This window comes from Phoxinus phoxinus (assembly GCF_949152265.1).
Source record: "Phoxinus phoxinus genome assembly, chromosome: 23".
In the NCBI taxonomy this organism is placed as follows: Eukaryota; Metazoa; Chordata; class Actinopteri; order Cypriniformes; family Leuciscidae; genus Phoxinus; species Phoxinus phoxinus.
The window spans coordinates 25,640,616-25,658,106 of NC_136898.1; the positions used below are offsets into that span (position 1 = coordinate 25,640,616).

General features: G+C 38.9%; 1 protein-coding gene across 5 annotated transcripts in view; it reads left to right on the plus strand.

Moving 5' to 3' along the window:
* Window positions 1-17,491, plus strand: part of psd3l (pleckstrin and Sec7 domain containing 3, like) — a 148,927-nt gene that overhangs the window by 73,602 nt on the left and 57,834 nt on the right. For all 5 annotated transcript variants that reach the window (XM_079600220.1, XM_079600221.1, XM_079600222.1 and 2 more), the window contains 3 exons: window positions 221-333; window positions 1,654-1,712; window positions 7,317-7,406. In XM_079600220.1, the coding sequence (XP_079456346.1) occupies window positions 221-333; window positions 1,654-1,712; window positions 7,317-7,406 (262 nt within the window). The remainder of the gene's footprint in view (window positions 1-220; window positions 334-1,653; window positions 1,713-7,316; window positions 7,407-17,491) is intronic.

Sequence of the window (17,491 nt, forward strand, 5' to 3'; positions counted from 1 at the left end):
TATTTTTATTATTGTTCTAAAGTTACTTTAGGTCAGTGGCGGATCACAGTTCAGGAGTTAGTTCAGATAATCAGCCAGTGTTCACAAACTTGTCCATTCATCTGTCTGTGTGGTACTGTACTCCTGCCCACACACACCGCTCCTGTTTTCTGCTGTGATCGGGGCATCATGCTGCGGTGTCTTGTGATGGTCATGTGATATCGCTGTTTTTCTGTTGCAGATGTTTTCTGAAAGCATTCTCACTAATGGGCGAGACTCAGGAGAGGGAGCGGGTGTTAATTCATTTCTCTAATCGGTATTACCAGTGTAACCCCACCATCATCACTGCACAAGGTACCCAGCCTCATTCACTCACTGCTCACAGGACTAGTGTTTTACATCAGTGTGAGAACATGTGATGCAGACGTTCACTTGTGTGTGTGTGTCCTGATCGCCCTGCTGGAGTTTATCTCACTATATTGACTGTGTGACTGTACATTATGCTGCTTATTGCATGGCTATGCGCCAAATAATACATAAATGGATATTGATATGAGTAGAAATGAATAATGCAAGAATAGGAGAGGGTGTTATAATGTTAAACAGATATTGATAAAACTGTTTAAGTAAATCTGTGTATAAATTTGTGTTCATTTTTTCTTTTGCGTTTCCATAAACGTGTATATTGTGATATATCGTTATGAACTGTATTTTAAGATTATTGTGATACATATATTTGGTGACACTTTAGTTTAGGGTCCAATTCTCTCTATTAACTAGTTGCTTATTATCATGTATATTACTAGGATATTGTCTGTTTATTAGTACTTATAAAGCACATATTAATGCCTTATTCTGCATGACCATATTATACATCCCATAATCCACCCAACACCTAAACTTAACAACTACCTTACTAACTATTAATAAGCAGTAATTAGGAGTTTGAGTCATACACTGTAAAAAAATATTTTTTCATGATTTGTTATCACAACTTTTTATCTTTTGATATCTTTACAACTTTGATAACTAATGTGTGAAGATAACATACTATTTTTAGTTTCTGTTTATTAAACCATTCTTCTTCATTCTATTAACTTTTTTAAGTTAAACCAACATTTTTTTTTTTACAGTGTAGTTAATAGTGAGAATTGGACCGTAAACTAAAGTGTGACCACATATTTTTTCTTTCTTATTATTAGAGAAGAGTGTGGAGTAACACAAAATACATGAGACTAGCACAGCTAATACGGTCTCAAATGTTACCCGAGGACCATTATAGTGTTTAATGTTTTGGCTTATAGAATTCGCTCCATATGAAATATTGTGGTTTTGCACAACATAAGTTTTCTGTTCGATAAGTCAGATAATTTAAAATCCTCTCTTGACTAATTCTCCATAAAGCGTGATTGAGACTAATCGCTCACTCAGGATCACAGTGTTGCGTTTCCTCCATAGCAACCATCTTAGTAACCGCTATGACCAGTATATGGGTAAAAAGCTAAACCATCTCCTTGTTGCTAAGACTGTTGCCATGGAAGTGATGTTAGATTTTCTCCTGATGCAGAGATGATTATGTGTGTGTGTGTGTGATATCAGAAGTCATGATAGGAATAATGTTCTCTCTGTTTGACCTGTGAGTGAGTGTTGATAATGTTTCATTGATGCTTGCAGATGGAGTTCATTGCCTTACCTGTGCGATAATGCTGCTCAACACTGACCTTCATGGCCATGTAAGTGACCTCTGACCCTCTGCTAGGGTTGCTCGTATTAGCCGCTAAATGAGAAATGACAGTTTGTTCCCTCTTTGCCACAAGCACATGAAATCAGATGCCGGTTGACCTTATCAGCGGATGTAAAGATCCCACTGGAGGAGGACATGTCTGTGTCATATTTACTCAAAATTAGCTTTTTGGGCAGGGTGTGTCAAGCATGTCAGATTGTGTGATTTATTTAATTATCTGTGATCAAATATTGAAGGTTAAACCTGTCAAATCTGCAGCTGGTTGTATCCACAGGAAAAAAACACAGAATGATTCGGGTATGTGCCATCAGTAACTACAGTGAAGGAACGAGAAAGTTTCGCACCCCCCACTACTTCCTAAGTGAAATGTGAGGTGCATTGTGGGTACTCTAAGAATAGCTCCTCTCATTGGTCTCCATGGAGTTTGATCATGTGTCTTGGAGTTAGTTCGACACGTTCAGTAGGACGCATGTGCCATGGAGACGTGGAGATCTCATGCCCACGCGCAGCACTTCTCTAGACGCGTTCATTTCAAACATTGTTTGGTTTCGTGTCATGTGGGTGAATGCAGCTGAAAGTTGCACAGCCGCGGATCTGTGCAGAAATGTATGCCAGACACCCACACACACACACACACACACACACACACACGACTGCGCTTGTGGAGGGAAGCGTTGTGCACATCACACAGGTTACATGAGACGGAGCAGGGAATCTCCTCAAAGCCTGTCCCGGGCCCATTAAACCTCAAAAACACAAAGTTTGAAAGATTAAAGAAGATATTTGTGTTTTATGTGATAAAATATAACAAACTTATTTTGTTGAACCATTTTTAGCTTGAAGGTCAATTAGATTACGCTCAGACTGCTGGAGAAATGGCCCAAATCTGATCTTTTTCCTCTCAGACCACATGGGATCTGTTCTATGGCAAGCCGTCTTAACCTTTATTCATTTCCAGGATATGAATTCTTGATATCAACAATTCAATTTTCACTAGTTCAAATGATAGTTATTGAAATCAGGAATTAGATTTCTACTAGTAACAACTAACAATGCTAATTCTTGATATCAACAATTACATTTTCACGAGTGAAATGTCACCATAGGCTGCCATTCAAAATCAATTGTTGATATCAATAATTGATTTCTTACTAGTTGAAATTCCAATTTCACACATATCAGAAATACTAGTAAAAACCTTTATTTTTGATATAAATAATTCAATTTTCACCAGTGACAATGTTATTTCTAATATCATGAATGTGATTGTTACTAGTAAGAAAGCCATTTTAGATATCTGAAATAATATTGATATCAGAAATACATTTTCAGATATCAAAAATGAAAATGTCAATAGTAGCAAGCAATTCAATTGTTGATATCAAGAATAGACATTTTAAACTAGTGACAATTGAATTATTGATATCAGGAATTCACATTTTTACTAGTAACAATGTAATTATTGATATCAAAAATGATATTTCTACCAGTAAGAAATCAATTCTTGATATCAACAATTGATTCATATGTGGATATAAATCAGATATGTGCCAATGCGTCTGTCATGTAAACAGGCATTAGACCTCCGCGGTCTCTGAGGAATGTGGACACACACGTTGACACAACATATCAAAGGTTGGCTTGCTCATCCTAAATTTCGGACCCACTGCTCCTCGTTAAAGCGCTCCACGATATGCTCCCGCCAGTCCTGAGATCTCTCTCGCTGAAGCACATGCTCAGGCTGCAGTGATGGCCCTTTGCGTCCTCCTCCGCCTCTGCGCATGAGTGTGTGGACTTCTGCGGCACATCCGCTTATAGATGAGCCCGTAACACTGACTTCAGTCAGCGCAGTGTCTGCACACCACCTTGTTATTGGTCTTTCCGGGACCGGGACCTGTTCACTCTCTAATCTGATGCAGCCAGCATTAAAGATAAAAAGTGAGCAGCCAATCAGAACAAATCAGATCTGAGCAATTAATCAGAATTGAGTGTTCCTGAAAGCTGTCCGACTGAACTCCAGATATCCAGATGCTCACTCATGCTCTTGTGGCAAACAGCGCGGACATAACCGAAGCCGTTCAAGAAGCGGGTCTTCGGTGTTTCCCGACCAAACGTCTTGCGTCAACCGTACATTACACTAGCATTCAAAAGCCTGGAGTCAGTAAGAGTTTTAGTTTTTACATTAATACTTTTGTTCAGCAAAGAATGATTCAAATTGGTTAAAAAAAACAGGACTTTTCCATTGTTTTGAAAAATGTCTAAAGAAATGATGTTCATTTTAATGGTTTTCACAGAAATATGAATCAGCAGCACAACGGTTTTCAACACTGATAATAATCAGAAATGTTTCATCATATCAGAATGATTTCTGAAGGATCATGTGACACTGAAGACTGGAGTAATGATGCTGAAAATTAGGCTTTGATCACAGGAATAAATTACACTTTAATATATATTCACATAGTCAATACAGGAAAACCAAACCGCACTCCTCAAGCCATATGTACTTCTCTTTTATTAGGGCATTGTTTGTGACAGGACAATTAACTGCATTTTCCTATAATGCAGTTTCATTACACTTACTGTAAAACATAATGGAGCTCATCCTTTATGAGAACAATGTTTTTTAGTAACATAAATATCATTCAGGATCACAAATGCTAACATGATTCATTCAGAATGAAATGAAATATGAGATGGTCCTTTCTTGCATTACAGTGATGAGAATTAAACTTGTATTTATGAGTAGGATATATGGTTATGAGTCTGTGATCTGTGCAGGTCCATGTCACATGATCCCACAGAAAGAGGGCAATAGCTGTTAGTGATGTCGAGGCTGTAGCATCATTCGTGATGAAGCCGCAGTGTGAGATCTTGTGGAGTCGTGTTTTCTGTGCCGCTCTTTGGTTTCTCGTGCCAGTCTGAACATTTGTCAGTGCCATCCACCTACAGTCTCGGCTGGTGCTGGCAGGAACAGTGAAGGCAGTGGAACAAACACCGTCTGCGCTTTATTTTAGAAGCTCCTGCAGTCTTTCTTATGACTGTAGAGAAGCAGCAATCTGAGGAATCACGGTTCTGACGGAGTAACTGTAGACGTGATTGTCCAATAGCAGCAGTCAGTGTATGTGGGCACCGTAGGCGCGCGTGGAAAGCCTAAAGCTCACTGTAAACGGGGAGCTATATATATATATATTAGGGGTGGAACGGTACACAGAAGTCACGGTTCGGTTCATACCTCGGTTCAGACATCACGGTTCGGTACAATGGAGGGAAAAGCAAAACAAAAATGCAGAAGGCAATTTTATTTTATTGTGCATGTCTCAGGCCAAAGAGCCATTTTTTTCATCTTTGGTTAATGCTTTTTTTGCAAAAGAGCCATGAAAAATAATATAAAATTATTATTAAAGACGTTCTTTTTTTCAATAAAATTTGGAAACATTTTGGAAACAATGGAAACAGTAAAATTCGATTGAACTTCATGAATATCGACTCAAATGAAATGCGTTCGGTCTCATCGGATTGTATCTTGATGGATATACGGCTTATGCGATAAACGCTGATGGAAACGTTATTTGCCGAATAAATAATGAATTGCATTTTGTCTAGCAAAACTTTGTGTGCAAATGTTGGCTTGAATGTTGTGCGATTCAGTGCGAAAATAAACGGATGACCTTAAAATGTCTCAAATCAATTCGATATACCAATTTGATCGCAAAACAGCAGTGACGTCATTACACACAGGTTTCTATCCGCTTTAAAGCCGGTGGATGGAAACACACTTTCACCAGCTTTATTCGCATGAGTTTTTTTTACCAAACTTCAGATAATTCGATTGACAAGTGGATGGAAATTTAGCTACTGTCAGTCCAAATCAGATTATTGGTGTGTCCGATTGTAATCCGATCTAAATTTATTGATGTCCGCTCTGTGTATCGAAACTGTTCAGATCCGATTTGTGTGTCCATGCTGCTCTTTCCAAATCCGAGCGGTCAGACTAAAACGGATCTCCACAAATGCGCATATGTGACCCTGGATCCCAAACCCAGTCTGGAGCCGCACGGGTATATCTGTGGCAATAGCCAACTATACATTGTACGGGTCAAAATTATCCATTTTTCTTTTATCCCAAAAATCATGAGGATATTAAGATCATGTTCCATGAAGATATTTAGTAAATTTCCTACCGTAAATATATAAAACATGTATTTTTGTGAGTGAGTGCAGCACAATCGTGAACATAAATGCACAACTTTGAAGGAGATTTTCTCAATGTTTAGATTTTTTTGTTCCCTCAGATTCCAGATTTATATAAATATTGTCCTATCCGAACATATCATAAAACCTGTAAGTAAAAGCAGTTGTCAATCCCAAAAACAGATACTTTTCAGTGGATAGTTAATGCTCTAACATAATGCAAACTGTTTTATGGATTCAATGAATAGTATTATTAAATGTTTTATATTAAAACATTCACACTTTTTTTTTTAATGTACTCAAACTGTAAAAAGAGCAAATATTCATGGACCCATCAGTAATGACTCATTAGTGAGCGATTACACACAGTAGAGTTAAATAATATTATGCTATTAGATCAGATCAGCTCCGGGGCTGTAATTAATATTCTTAATCCTGTACGTTATGTTAAAGACGTCTCCTCCAGCAGAGTTTAATCCACTGTGTGTGAATTATTACATGAGCTTGGCATCATATGATCTCAGACATTCATTTATAAATAACCTTTAGCTTCGCATCCATCAAGTTACACATGTGGAGAGAAAGCAATCAAATAATATGAAGTGCTTTTAATTTGCAAAGTTATTTATTGAATTATATTATAATTAATACATAAACATACACACTACCGTTCAAAAGTTTGGGTTCTATATTTTTCTCTTAATGTTTTTGAAAGAAGTCTCTACTGCTCACTAAGGTTGGGTTTATTTGATCAAATATGATAAATTATTTTATTCAAAGTATCTGTTTTCTATGTGAATATATATATATATATATATATAGGAAAGTGTAATTTATTCCGGTGATCAAAGCTGAATTTTCAGCATCATTACTCCAGTCTTCAGAGTCACATGATCCTTCAGAAATCAGTAAAATATGAGGATTTGATGCTCAAGAAATATTTCTGATTATTATCAGTGCTTCATATTTTTATGGAAACTGTGATACTTTGTTCAGAATTCATTGATGAATATAAAGTTCAAAAGAATACAATTTGAAATAGAAATGTTATTTTATACTTATATGTTATTTTTATTGTCACTTTGATCAGTTTAAGAGATCCTTACTGAATAAAAGTATTATTTTCTTTCTTTCTTTTTTAAATCCTACGCTAGTGTGTTTAATATATAAACTGTTTCCGATTGAGCTTCCAGCGAAGACAACTGCATAGTGATAAACACTGTGATATAAGGTCTCAGCCCAGCAGTGAATATGCCTCCTTACTTTACATATTCAGTGTGTAAATGTGATGAGAAAGCAGGACCGGCTGATTCATGTCCGCATTAGAGATCGCGTCAGGCTCACATCTGTGCCATCCTGTCCCATTAACAGCCCAATAACTGTTCCTCATGCCCCACAGAATATTGGGAAGAAGATGACATGCCAGGAGTTCATCAATAACCTGGAAGGACTCGACGGAGGGCAAGATTTCCCCCGGGAGCTGCTGAAGGTAAGACCCGCACACTTCTCCCAGCATTCCTCTGTGAGATCACGTGTGCATTACATTGAAAACCGATGGAAAACTCAAAATGTAAATCAGCTTCTCCGGGTCCGCGGAGCCCGCTGATACTCCATAACACACACTTTCCCGTTTTCAGAAGATCATCTGATCCTTACTAATCAATCACCATCACCCTGATGTTTGTGCACCTGATACAAGTCCAGGACAAAAGCGCTCTTGCCTGGGATTCATTAGTAATGGATGCTGTCATTGGAGACCACAGGGGCGTTTGGAGGCTTTAACTAATGCAGCACGATGGTTAAAAGTGAAAACTAAAGTAAAAATACAAATATATCTTGTGGGAATGCTGAATGTGTGAGATCAAACTTGTGTGGCTGAAGCATCTGCGTTTACAGTAACAGAACAGCATAGAGAGAGCAGGAGAGGATTTATATACACAGTCTTTTCCCTCTTTATATGGAGTTAATAGTTTATGTAAATGTTCAGATCTTGAGTTGTTTGTAAGGCTCACACAGATTTAAATGTATGCATTTGGCAGGTGCTAATCGAAAGCTTTCCACATTACGCTGTTGTTTGAGCTGCAGGAGCAACAAAAGTTGCAGTAGATCAACAAAAATGAATACAAGCTGTTATTAAACCATATTAACCTGAATTTAATTATAATCCACAAATATAGCTTGTAATTTATTAAATGCATTGGAGGGTTAAACACAGGCTGGCTTAAACAGATGTCATGTGACCCTGGATCACTTCACCAGTCTGGAGCCGCACGGGTATATCTGTGGCAATAGCAACTATACATTGTATGGGTCAAAATTATCCATTTTTCTTTTATCCCAAAAATCATGAGGATATTAAGATCATGATCCATGAAGATATTTAGCAAATTTCCTACCGTAAATATATAAAACATGTATTTTTGTGAGTGAATGCAGCACAATCGTGAACATAAATGCACAACTTTAAAGCAGATTTTCTCAATATTCATTTTTTTTTGCTCCCTCAGATTCCAGATTTACAATAGTTGTATCTCGACCAAATATTGTCATATCATAACACACCACACATCAATGGAAAGCTTATTTATTCAGCTTTCATGTGATGTATAGATCTCAAATATTTCAAATATTGTCAATTGTCACACATGTAGAATTGAGAAGCTCTTGTTAATAGCGACACCGGTGGCCGCTGAGTGAACTGCAGTCATTCGCTTATTGCTCATGCTCACGTAACGCACAAGAGACAGAACGTGATTCAAGACCCTGATGTACTTAGTACCAACTTCTTTTTCCTTCTTTGTTTAGAGTTAAAGTTGGAAATACCTCTACAGCGATATACTGTTAACAAACATCCCGATGAGAGCGACGTTTAGATGAACGTGAATATGTGCTTTTCCTCAATAACAGAATAAACAACAAAACTCATGTCGACAGATGAGGTAATTAAAATCCCCTGTTATGATAGTTTGATTATGAAGTATAATTAAGACTGTAGACTATATAGATCTGGCTATGTGAGAGAGACTATAGCTTGAATTAATAGCTTTTCTTAGCATGACACATTACACCGCAGAACGGCTCTCTGCATTATCCTGGACGTCAGCTTTCGGCTCATGTGTCACTGAACAGAAGAGAGGCTCTCAGGAGCTTAAACATCACATCCTTTAGATGTTCCCGGCCCGGCGCTTCACATAAAGATCAGTCTACAGGCTTTCATACACAACTAGGAACTCTGGGAAGGTCCCGATTTTTGTTGTTGCCAGAGGATGCTTAGATATTGCCACTTATCTCGGCACATGGTCAGAATATTGCCATGACCAAGTAAAAGATGTAGGTGTTGTGTTTGACCCAGTTTGATCAGCAGATTAATGCTGTGGTTAGGAGCTGCTTTTTCTAGATTAGGTCTATTCACCTTTGGCTAAGCCCCGCCCCCCTTAGTTACTGTTGCTACGTCCGTCAACTTCATCTGGGCTCTGGTTTGGTATCAACATGGCTTATGCTGTGACGGCTCTTCCTGCTGAACTTTTATCAAACTTTTACAAAGCAGCAAATAAAGTGTCCGATAGAAGTAGGCAAAAGCTGTAGTGTGCGTTCGAAGGCTTTATTCAAGACATACCGGAGAAACGCAAGCAACAACAAGCATCCAAATAGAGGCAAAAGCATAACGGTCACAGTCAAAACATGACCCACCGCATATCCTAATGGAGACGGAGACTGGGACTCACAATATCAGGAGCAACACTGTTCATGCAAAGCTGGGTCTCTATTCACTTCTATAATCATTATTACAAAGCAAACGGACTACGCGAGTATAACGCTGTATTTATTAGCAGCGTGTGCTAGCGTATCAACAATTAGGGTAGAGAACCGAAATCATAACCTAAACCAGCATAAAACTGTCTAACTAGTGTAACTTCACAGTAAGGTTAAAAGCTAAATGTATCTTAGAGCAAAAGTGTGTTGTTGATCTTGAGGGGTTTCGCTGACTGAGGACGTCCACACAGTTTAATCCAAAGACGACACTTGTCAGGATTTGACTTCGGTTTTGGGAAGGGAAAAACGGACACCCCCCTCCAACCTCTCTGGGAAACGTGTATCTGTGTTACAAACGCCCCAGGCACAACGGTTAGCCATATTTCTGATAAAACTACGACTGTTATAGCCTGCCGAGACCAAACATATGAGGTGTTAAAGTCAATGGAGCGCTGTGAAAAAGTGTCGGACCTCTGTGGAGATCGTTCTTGGCTGCGCTGTGATTGGTCAATCTACATTCTAGGGCGTGGCTTAGCCAAAGGCGAATTGCTGGTTTTGTATGTGGGGTCCTGTCAGACCACCATCTCACGCTGCCAGTTAGAGCAGAATGCTAAAAAAAGTCGTCATATTCTCCTATTTTAGCTTCTCTCAGGGATTTCAGGATAAAATATAAAGCTCTGCGTGCAGGGAACTACACTGCGACCAAAATGGTCGCATATGCGACCTTTTGAAATGCCATTGCGACCCTAATTTTGAATGGGTCGCAAATGTATCACTGATTATTTTTGTTCCTACCTTATGTTTTAGGCAATATGCTATGATTTACTATGAGCATTTATTAAAACAGAAATGTGTATTTTAAGTATACGTTTTATAACGTGCTCTGAGCATTCAACACAAAGTTGGCTTCAGCCCCGCGACTTATAAAGAAATCTGGTTGATGTGCGCGTTTATATGTCACACGTTTCCCGCTGTTCGCGCATAACCATTCTCCTCTATTGGTTCTTTATTTGTTTTAAACAGCAGACGTAATATTAATCCGTCTCTGGTCATGATTTGGAGACAATGAGCATTGAACCGTTTCGCCGTGATGCTTATATTTATCACGCAGTAAAAATGCCCCTCCCCGCAGCCAAAACCAGTCGTCTGTGGATGAGAATCCAAAACAATTAGTGGGACGTTGTCCTGCTTCACTTCACAGGCGCTGAGTGAAATGAGAATTTTAGAATGACGGGACACTCATTTATATGACACTTTATTCAACAGGAAGAACAGCTCGTTCCGCGCGTCATACGTCATTGTACATTCGCAGTCCTTTCAGTTTCGGTTTTCAATCCGATCAAGTGTTTCCATGTTCTCTCGATCGCATTACAAAAGGAAATATATATATATATATATATATATATATATATATATATATATATATATATATATATATATATATATAAATAAATATAGCTGCAAGCAGCGATTACGGGCCCAAGCCGGTGGCACCGCCACCCTGGTGCCTTTAGTTACACTAAAGGCACCGGGCTGGCGCTGCCACCGGCTTGGGCCCTCCATCGCTGCTTGCAGCTATATTTATTTATATATATATATATATATATATATATATATATATATATATATATAAAAAGCCGCCACCCCGTTGCCTTTCGGGTTCCTGTGCACGACGGGCAATAACGTAACCCCACTTTGACTGTCGAGAAGAAGTCTGCTTTAGAGCTTGCATCAGTGTGAGTCTTTCTGCTCCCCTCCAAACACACACAGAAAAGGGGGGGGCTGTCTGTGTGTGTGTGCCCTCCACCCCCCACCCCCCCACCCCCCCACCCCACCCACACACACACACACACACACAGAGAATGGCAGGGGGAACTCTGTCAGAGAGAGACAAAACCACATTCAAACCAAAATATCTGACTTCCTGTTGGTCGGAGCTAATGACTGTAAATTAGAAAGTTGTCCGGATCGATAAGCACAATATACAGACCGAGTTTTGTGACTGTAGGTAAAAATAACCCACCCACTTTAGTCAAAAGTATCTTGAAAGTAACACACTTCCTGCTGCCAGTTGGTGGCGCTATAACTTTGACTCACAATAGTCACATCCATGTGATCGCCCTCTTACAACAAACACACTGCTGAAGTTTCATCAAGATCAATAAATGTATGAAGACGTTATAACACATTGTGTTTTTCTTTTCTCGCCATAACTTCGTTTCCTTGCCACGGCCAAACCGTTCGAGATATCAAAAATCCGTCCGCAATTTAGCGTCCTCAATGTCTTGACTTCATGCTGACCGAGTTTGGTGGCGATAGGATAATTTTTCTTGGACGAGTATATCAAATTCCAGGGGCATGCATTTTCATACAGCCCATAATAGCCGACTTCCTGTTGGACTGGCGTAAAACTTAGAGCACGAAAGTTGTTCGGCCCGATTAAATCTATATGTGTACCGAGTTTCATATTATTACATGCAAACGTGTTTGATATATGGACCAAGTTTTTCGGACCACGTTCAAGGGGGCGCTGTTGAGCTCCCCTGCCACGCCCGGATACCAGCTTCAGCCCAGCCCTGATGGCCGCAGGTTCTGACCTGTGTGCAAAGTTTCAAGAGTTTTCGAGCACGTTAAGGGCCCCAAAAGTGCCCGAGAAGTCCCACACAGCAGAGAAAGGGTTAAAATAAAGCCCCCCTCCTCTCTCACACACACAGACACTGAGAGAGACTGGCAAAATTCCCATCAAATCACATTCAAACCAAAATATCTGACTTCCTGTTGGTCAGAGCTAATGACTGTAAATTAGAAAGTTGTCCGGCTCGGGGAGATAAATATAATTACCGATTTTTGTTACTGTAGGTAAAACTAATACCCCATTTTTGACTAAAGGTGGCGCTACTGAGCCCCTCCACCGCGCCCGTTTCTGAAACTTCACACATGCCTAGTACCTAATAAATCTGATATGCATGTTGAGTTTCATGCAATTTGAAGCATGTTAAGAGCCTCAAATGCACCCAAAAAGAATATAAAAGTTTAAAGCGTTGCCATGGCAACAGTATTTAAGATATCAATAATTCTTTCACATGTCTACATCTGCCGTGTGTTTACATTATACACATAAAGTTTGAAGCAAATCGGGTAAAAATAAGAGGGTGAATTCAAAGCATTTTGAAAGTGACACACTTCCTGCTGCCAGTTGGTGGCGCTATAACTTTGACTCACAATAGTCACATCCATGTGATCGGCCTCTTACAACGAACACACTGCTGAAGTTTCATCAAGATCAATTAATGTATGAGGATGTTATAACACACTTCCTGTTTCCAATATTCGCCATAAATTTGTTTCCTCGCCACGGCCAAAGCGTTCGAGATATCAAAAATCCCCTGGCAATTTTTCATCCTCCATGTCTTGACTTCATGCACACCGAGTTTCGTGGTGATTGGTTGAATCGTCTAGGAGGAGTATTTTAAATTCCATTGCATGTGTTTTTTAAACTACGCCAAATAGCCGACTTCCTGTTGGGCTGGGGTAAAAAGTCAGAGCACGAAGGATATATGAACCGATGAGATCTATAAGTGTACCGAGTTTCATATTATTTCACGCAAGCGTGTTTGATTTATGGACCAAGTTTTCGGACCGCGTTCCAGGGGGCGCTGTCGAGCCCTCCTGCCACGCCCGGGTACCAGCTTCAGTCCAGCTCTAATGGCCGCGGGTTCTGACATTTGTGCAAAGTTTCAAGAGTTTTTGAGCACGTTAAGGCCCCCAAAAGTGCCCAAAAGGTAGTAATATAATAATAATAATAAATAATAAATAATAATAATAAAGAAGAAATATATATATATATATATAATATATATAAATAAATATAGCTGCAAGCAGCGATTACGGGCCCAAGCCGGTGGCACCGCCACCCCGGTGCCTTTAGTTGCACTAAAGGCACCAGGGTGGCGGTGCCACCGGCTTGGGCCCTCCATCGCTGCTTGCAGCTATATTTATTTATATATATTATATATATATATATATATATAAAAAACGCCACCCCGTTGCCTTTAGGGTTCCTGTGCACGACGGGCAATAACGTAACTCCGCTTTGACTGTCCAGAAGAACAGTGAAAAAAAATTAAATAATCACTAAAACGAGAATTGTTCTGATTTTATGATACTCAAAATATTCCACAACAAATCCTTTAAATGTATTGATATTCAGAACAGAACAATAATTTAAAAAATAACAATAAAATATAATTTATTTATTTCAATTTTGTATTTTTATTTAATGACTATTATTTATTTAGAGCAGGTACAGCTAGTGTGCGATGCTTTTGCTATTTCAGAGGAAAAAAAACACATTTTATTTAAAAAATGCTATTCAATTAAATCAAATGTTCAAGCTTTGTTTTCGTTTTATTATTTTGTTTGTTTTAAACTGTGTTCAATTTATATTGTTAATCATTTGACACTAAACAAATGCATAAAGTATCATTTTAACTTTTAAAAAACTATTAACATTTGTTAATAGGACAAAACATAGTTATTATATTTTATATATATATATATATTAAATAAACATTTGTAATGAAATCGTTCCCAAAAAATTATATCAGCATTGTTTTAAACTTTGAAACACAGAAGTAGCGCAATGCCTGGCCACGCCCACTTCTGGCATCAGACGGCTGGCGCTGTCGTGATCACACTGCTACGACGTATGGTTCTGGGGTTCTGCAGTTGGTTACTATTGGGGCTCCCGCGCCGCCTCCTTTTCACAACCTGAGGGAACCGTCTCCGGAATATTAACCTCACTTCCAGAAGTCCAATTCCCATCATTCATGCCTCTTACCTGGGACTGATTGCACGCACACGCACACGCACACGCACACACACACACACACACACATACACACCCGCACACGTACAATGTTTAAAAGCAATAAATATTTATCCAACCTCGTTTAAAACAGTCTGTCGGTGCCATCTTTTGGACATTCATCATATTGCAAAGGTTTTCATTTCTAGTCCTCAAACAGACCACTAATCTGTTTATTTTTAAGTTATTGATTAAAAAAGAAACATCAAATGCGTTTTTAGTCATAGTATTATTTTATACAGAAATAAATTATTTGTAATTCAGATGAGAATAATTTTAAGGAAAACAAATATATTCATCTGAAAAACAAATATATTGATCTGAAATATAGCACGTGTTTTTGTAAAATAAATTCAAGCTATAGCCTACCCGCCCCTTAAATGGCGCTAATTTTAAAATTAAACTAAAAAAGCTCACGGCTGCACAGACATTCATAACGGTGCGCGTGCGCGTCCAACGCGAGGAGTGAGCAGAACAGAGCGAACGTTTTTTAGTTAATTTCTACTTTCATAGGAATTCATTCGAGCGCACTGCGAGCGCCACCATAATCATACTTACTTTCACTTTTATATTAGCGATTTAAAAGCCCTCGCTGGTGTCACACGTTGGTTAACCGGTGGGAAAAATATACAGATATTCAATTCAAATATACAGATATATTAAATATATCATCGCGCTCCACCGTCGATTTGGTGTGTGTGTGTGTGTGTGCGTGTTAAAATAATTTAGTTCAGTTAGAGAACGGGCACTAACCTACAATTAAAACCTGAACGTGTCCGCTTAATAAATCGTGAGCTGAATGAGAGTCGCAGCAAAGATCAGCACAAGGAGTCCAATTTCATTAATCATGGGTGGACAGCTGACTGAAAAGATGATGACGGAATTGAACACGCAATTCAAGCAATCCCATCCCCGAAATGGCGCTATGTTTAATATGAAACTAAATGCTCACGGATGCACGGGCAATAACGCGTTCACGGCGAGGAACGAGCAGAACAGAGTGAATGTGTTTTAGTTCATTCCTACTGGACGTCCAGTACTACTTTGGCTTTTAAGTTAGCGATTTAAAAGCCCCCGCTTTAATCACACATCGATTAACCGGTAGGAAAATATTCTCACAGTCACTAATATATTTATATATAAATACAATATACAATGGGCCTACCTGATTTCGAACACAAGAGGGCAGTATTGCCCTATGTATGACTTATTTTTTTACTAAATAGCGCATTCTGGCTGTTTTTAACTTATACATAATTCTTAAATTGAAAAAAAGAACAAAATGGGTTTAGTTCTGATATTTGTATACTTTTATATAGAAATAAATGGTGTATAATTACATTTTTAGAAGATATGAGGCTTTTAGTGTTTCCTTTGTGGACATTACTTTAATCCTTCACCATAGCAAAACCATTTGAGATATTTAATATCCGTTCATAATTTAGCATCTTTAATGTATTTTCATCATGTTGGAAAAGTTTGGTGTGAATAAAATCAACCACCGCTAAAAACTCGGAGTCTAAAATATATCAAAAATCACATTCAAACCAAAATATCTGACTTTCTGTTGGTCGGAGCTAATGACTGTAAATTAGAAAGTTGTTCGGCTTGATAAGATCAATATACACGCTGAGTTTTGTAACTGTAGGTAAAACTATAACTAAGTTATAACACACTTTATGCATCCTTTTTTAATCATAAATTCGTTTCCTCGCCACGGCCAAACCGTTCGAGATATCAAAAATCCGTCCGCAATTTAGCATCCTCCATGTCTTGACTTCATGCACACCGAGTTTCGTGGTCATCGGATGAATTCTCTGGGAGAAGTGTTTCAAATGCCAGAACATGCGTTTCCATACAGCCCATAATAGCCGACTTCCTGTTGGACTGGCGTAAAACTTAGAGCACGAAAGTTGTTCGGCCCGATGAGATCTATATGTGTACCGAGTTTCATATTATTACATGCAAGCGTGTTTGATATATGGACATGTTTTTGAATCCCATTCCAGGGGGCGCTGCCGAGCCCCCCTGCCACGCCCGGGTACCAGCTTCAGTCGGGCCCTGATGGCCGCGGGTTCTGACATTCGTGCAAAGTTTCAAGAGTTTTTGAGCACGTTAAGGGCCCCAAAAGTGCCCGAGAAGTCCCACACAGCAGAGAAAGGGTTAAAATAAAGCCCCCCTTCTCTCTCACACACACAGACACTGAGAGAGACTGGCAAAATTCCCATCAAATCACATTCAAACCAAAATATCTGACTTCCTGTTGGTCGGAGCTAATGACTGTAAATTAGAAAGTTGTCCGGCTCGTGGAGATAAATATAGATACCGATTTTTGTTACTGTAGGTAAAACTAATACCCCATTTTTGACTAAAGGTGGCGCTACTGAGCCCCTTACCACGCCCGTTTCTGAAACTGTGCACAAGTGTACTAGGCAATAAATGTAAAGTGTCTGTCGAGTTTCATGCAATTTCAAGTATGCTAAGAGTCTCAAAAACTTTAAAAAAGAATATTAAAGTTTGATGCGTTGCCATGGCAACAGTATTTAAGATATCAATAATCCTTTCACAGGTCTACATCTGCCGTGTGTTTACATTATACAGATGAAGTTTGAAGCAAATCGGGTAAAAATAAGAGGGTGATTTTAAAGCATTTTGAAAGTGACACACTTCCTGCTGCCAGTTGGTGGCGCTATAACTTTTACTCACAATAGTCACATCCATGCGATCGGCCTCTTACAGCGAACACACTGCTGAAGTTTCATCAAGATCAATTAATGTATGAGGATGTTATAACACACTTCCTGTTTCCAATATTCGCCATAAATTCGTTTCCTCGCCACGGCCAAACCGTTCGAGATATCAAAAATCCCCTCGCAATTTTTCATCCTCCATGTCTTGACTTCATGCACACCGAGTTTCGTGGTGATTGGTTGAATTTTGTAGGAGGAGTATTT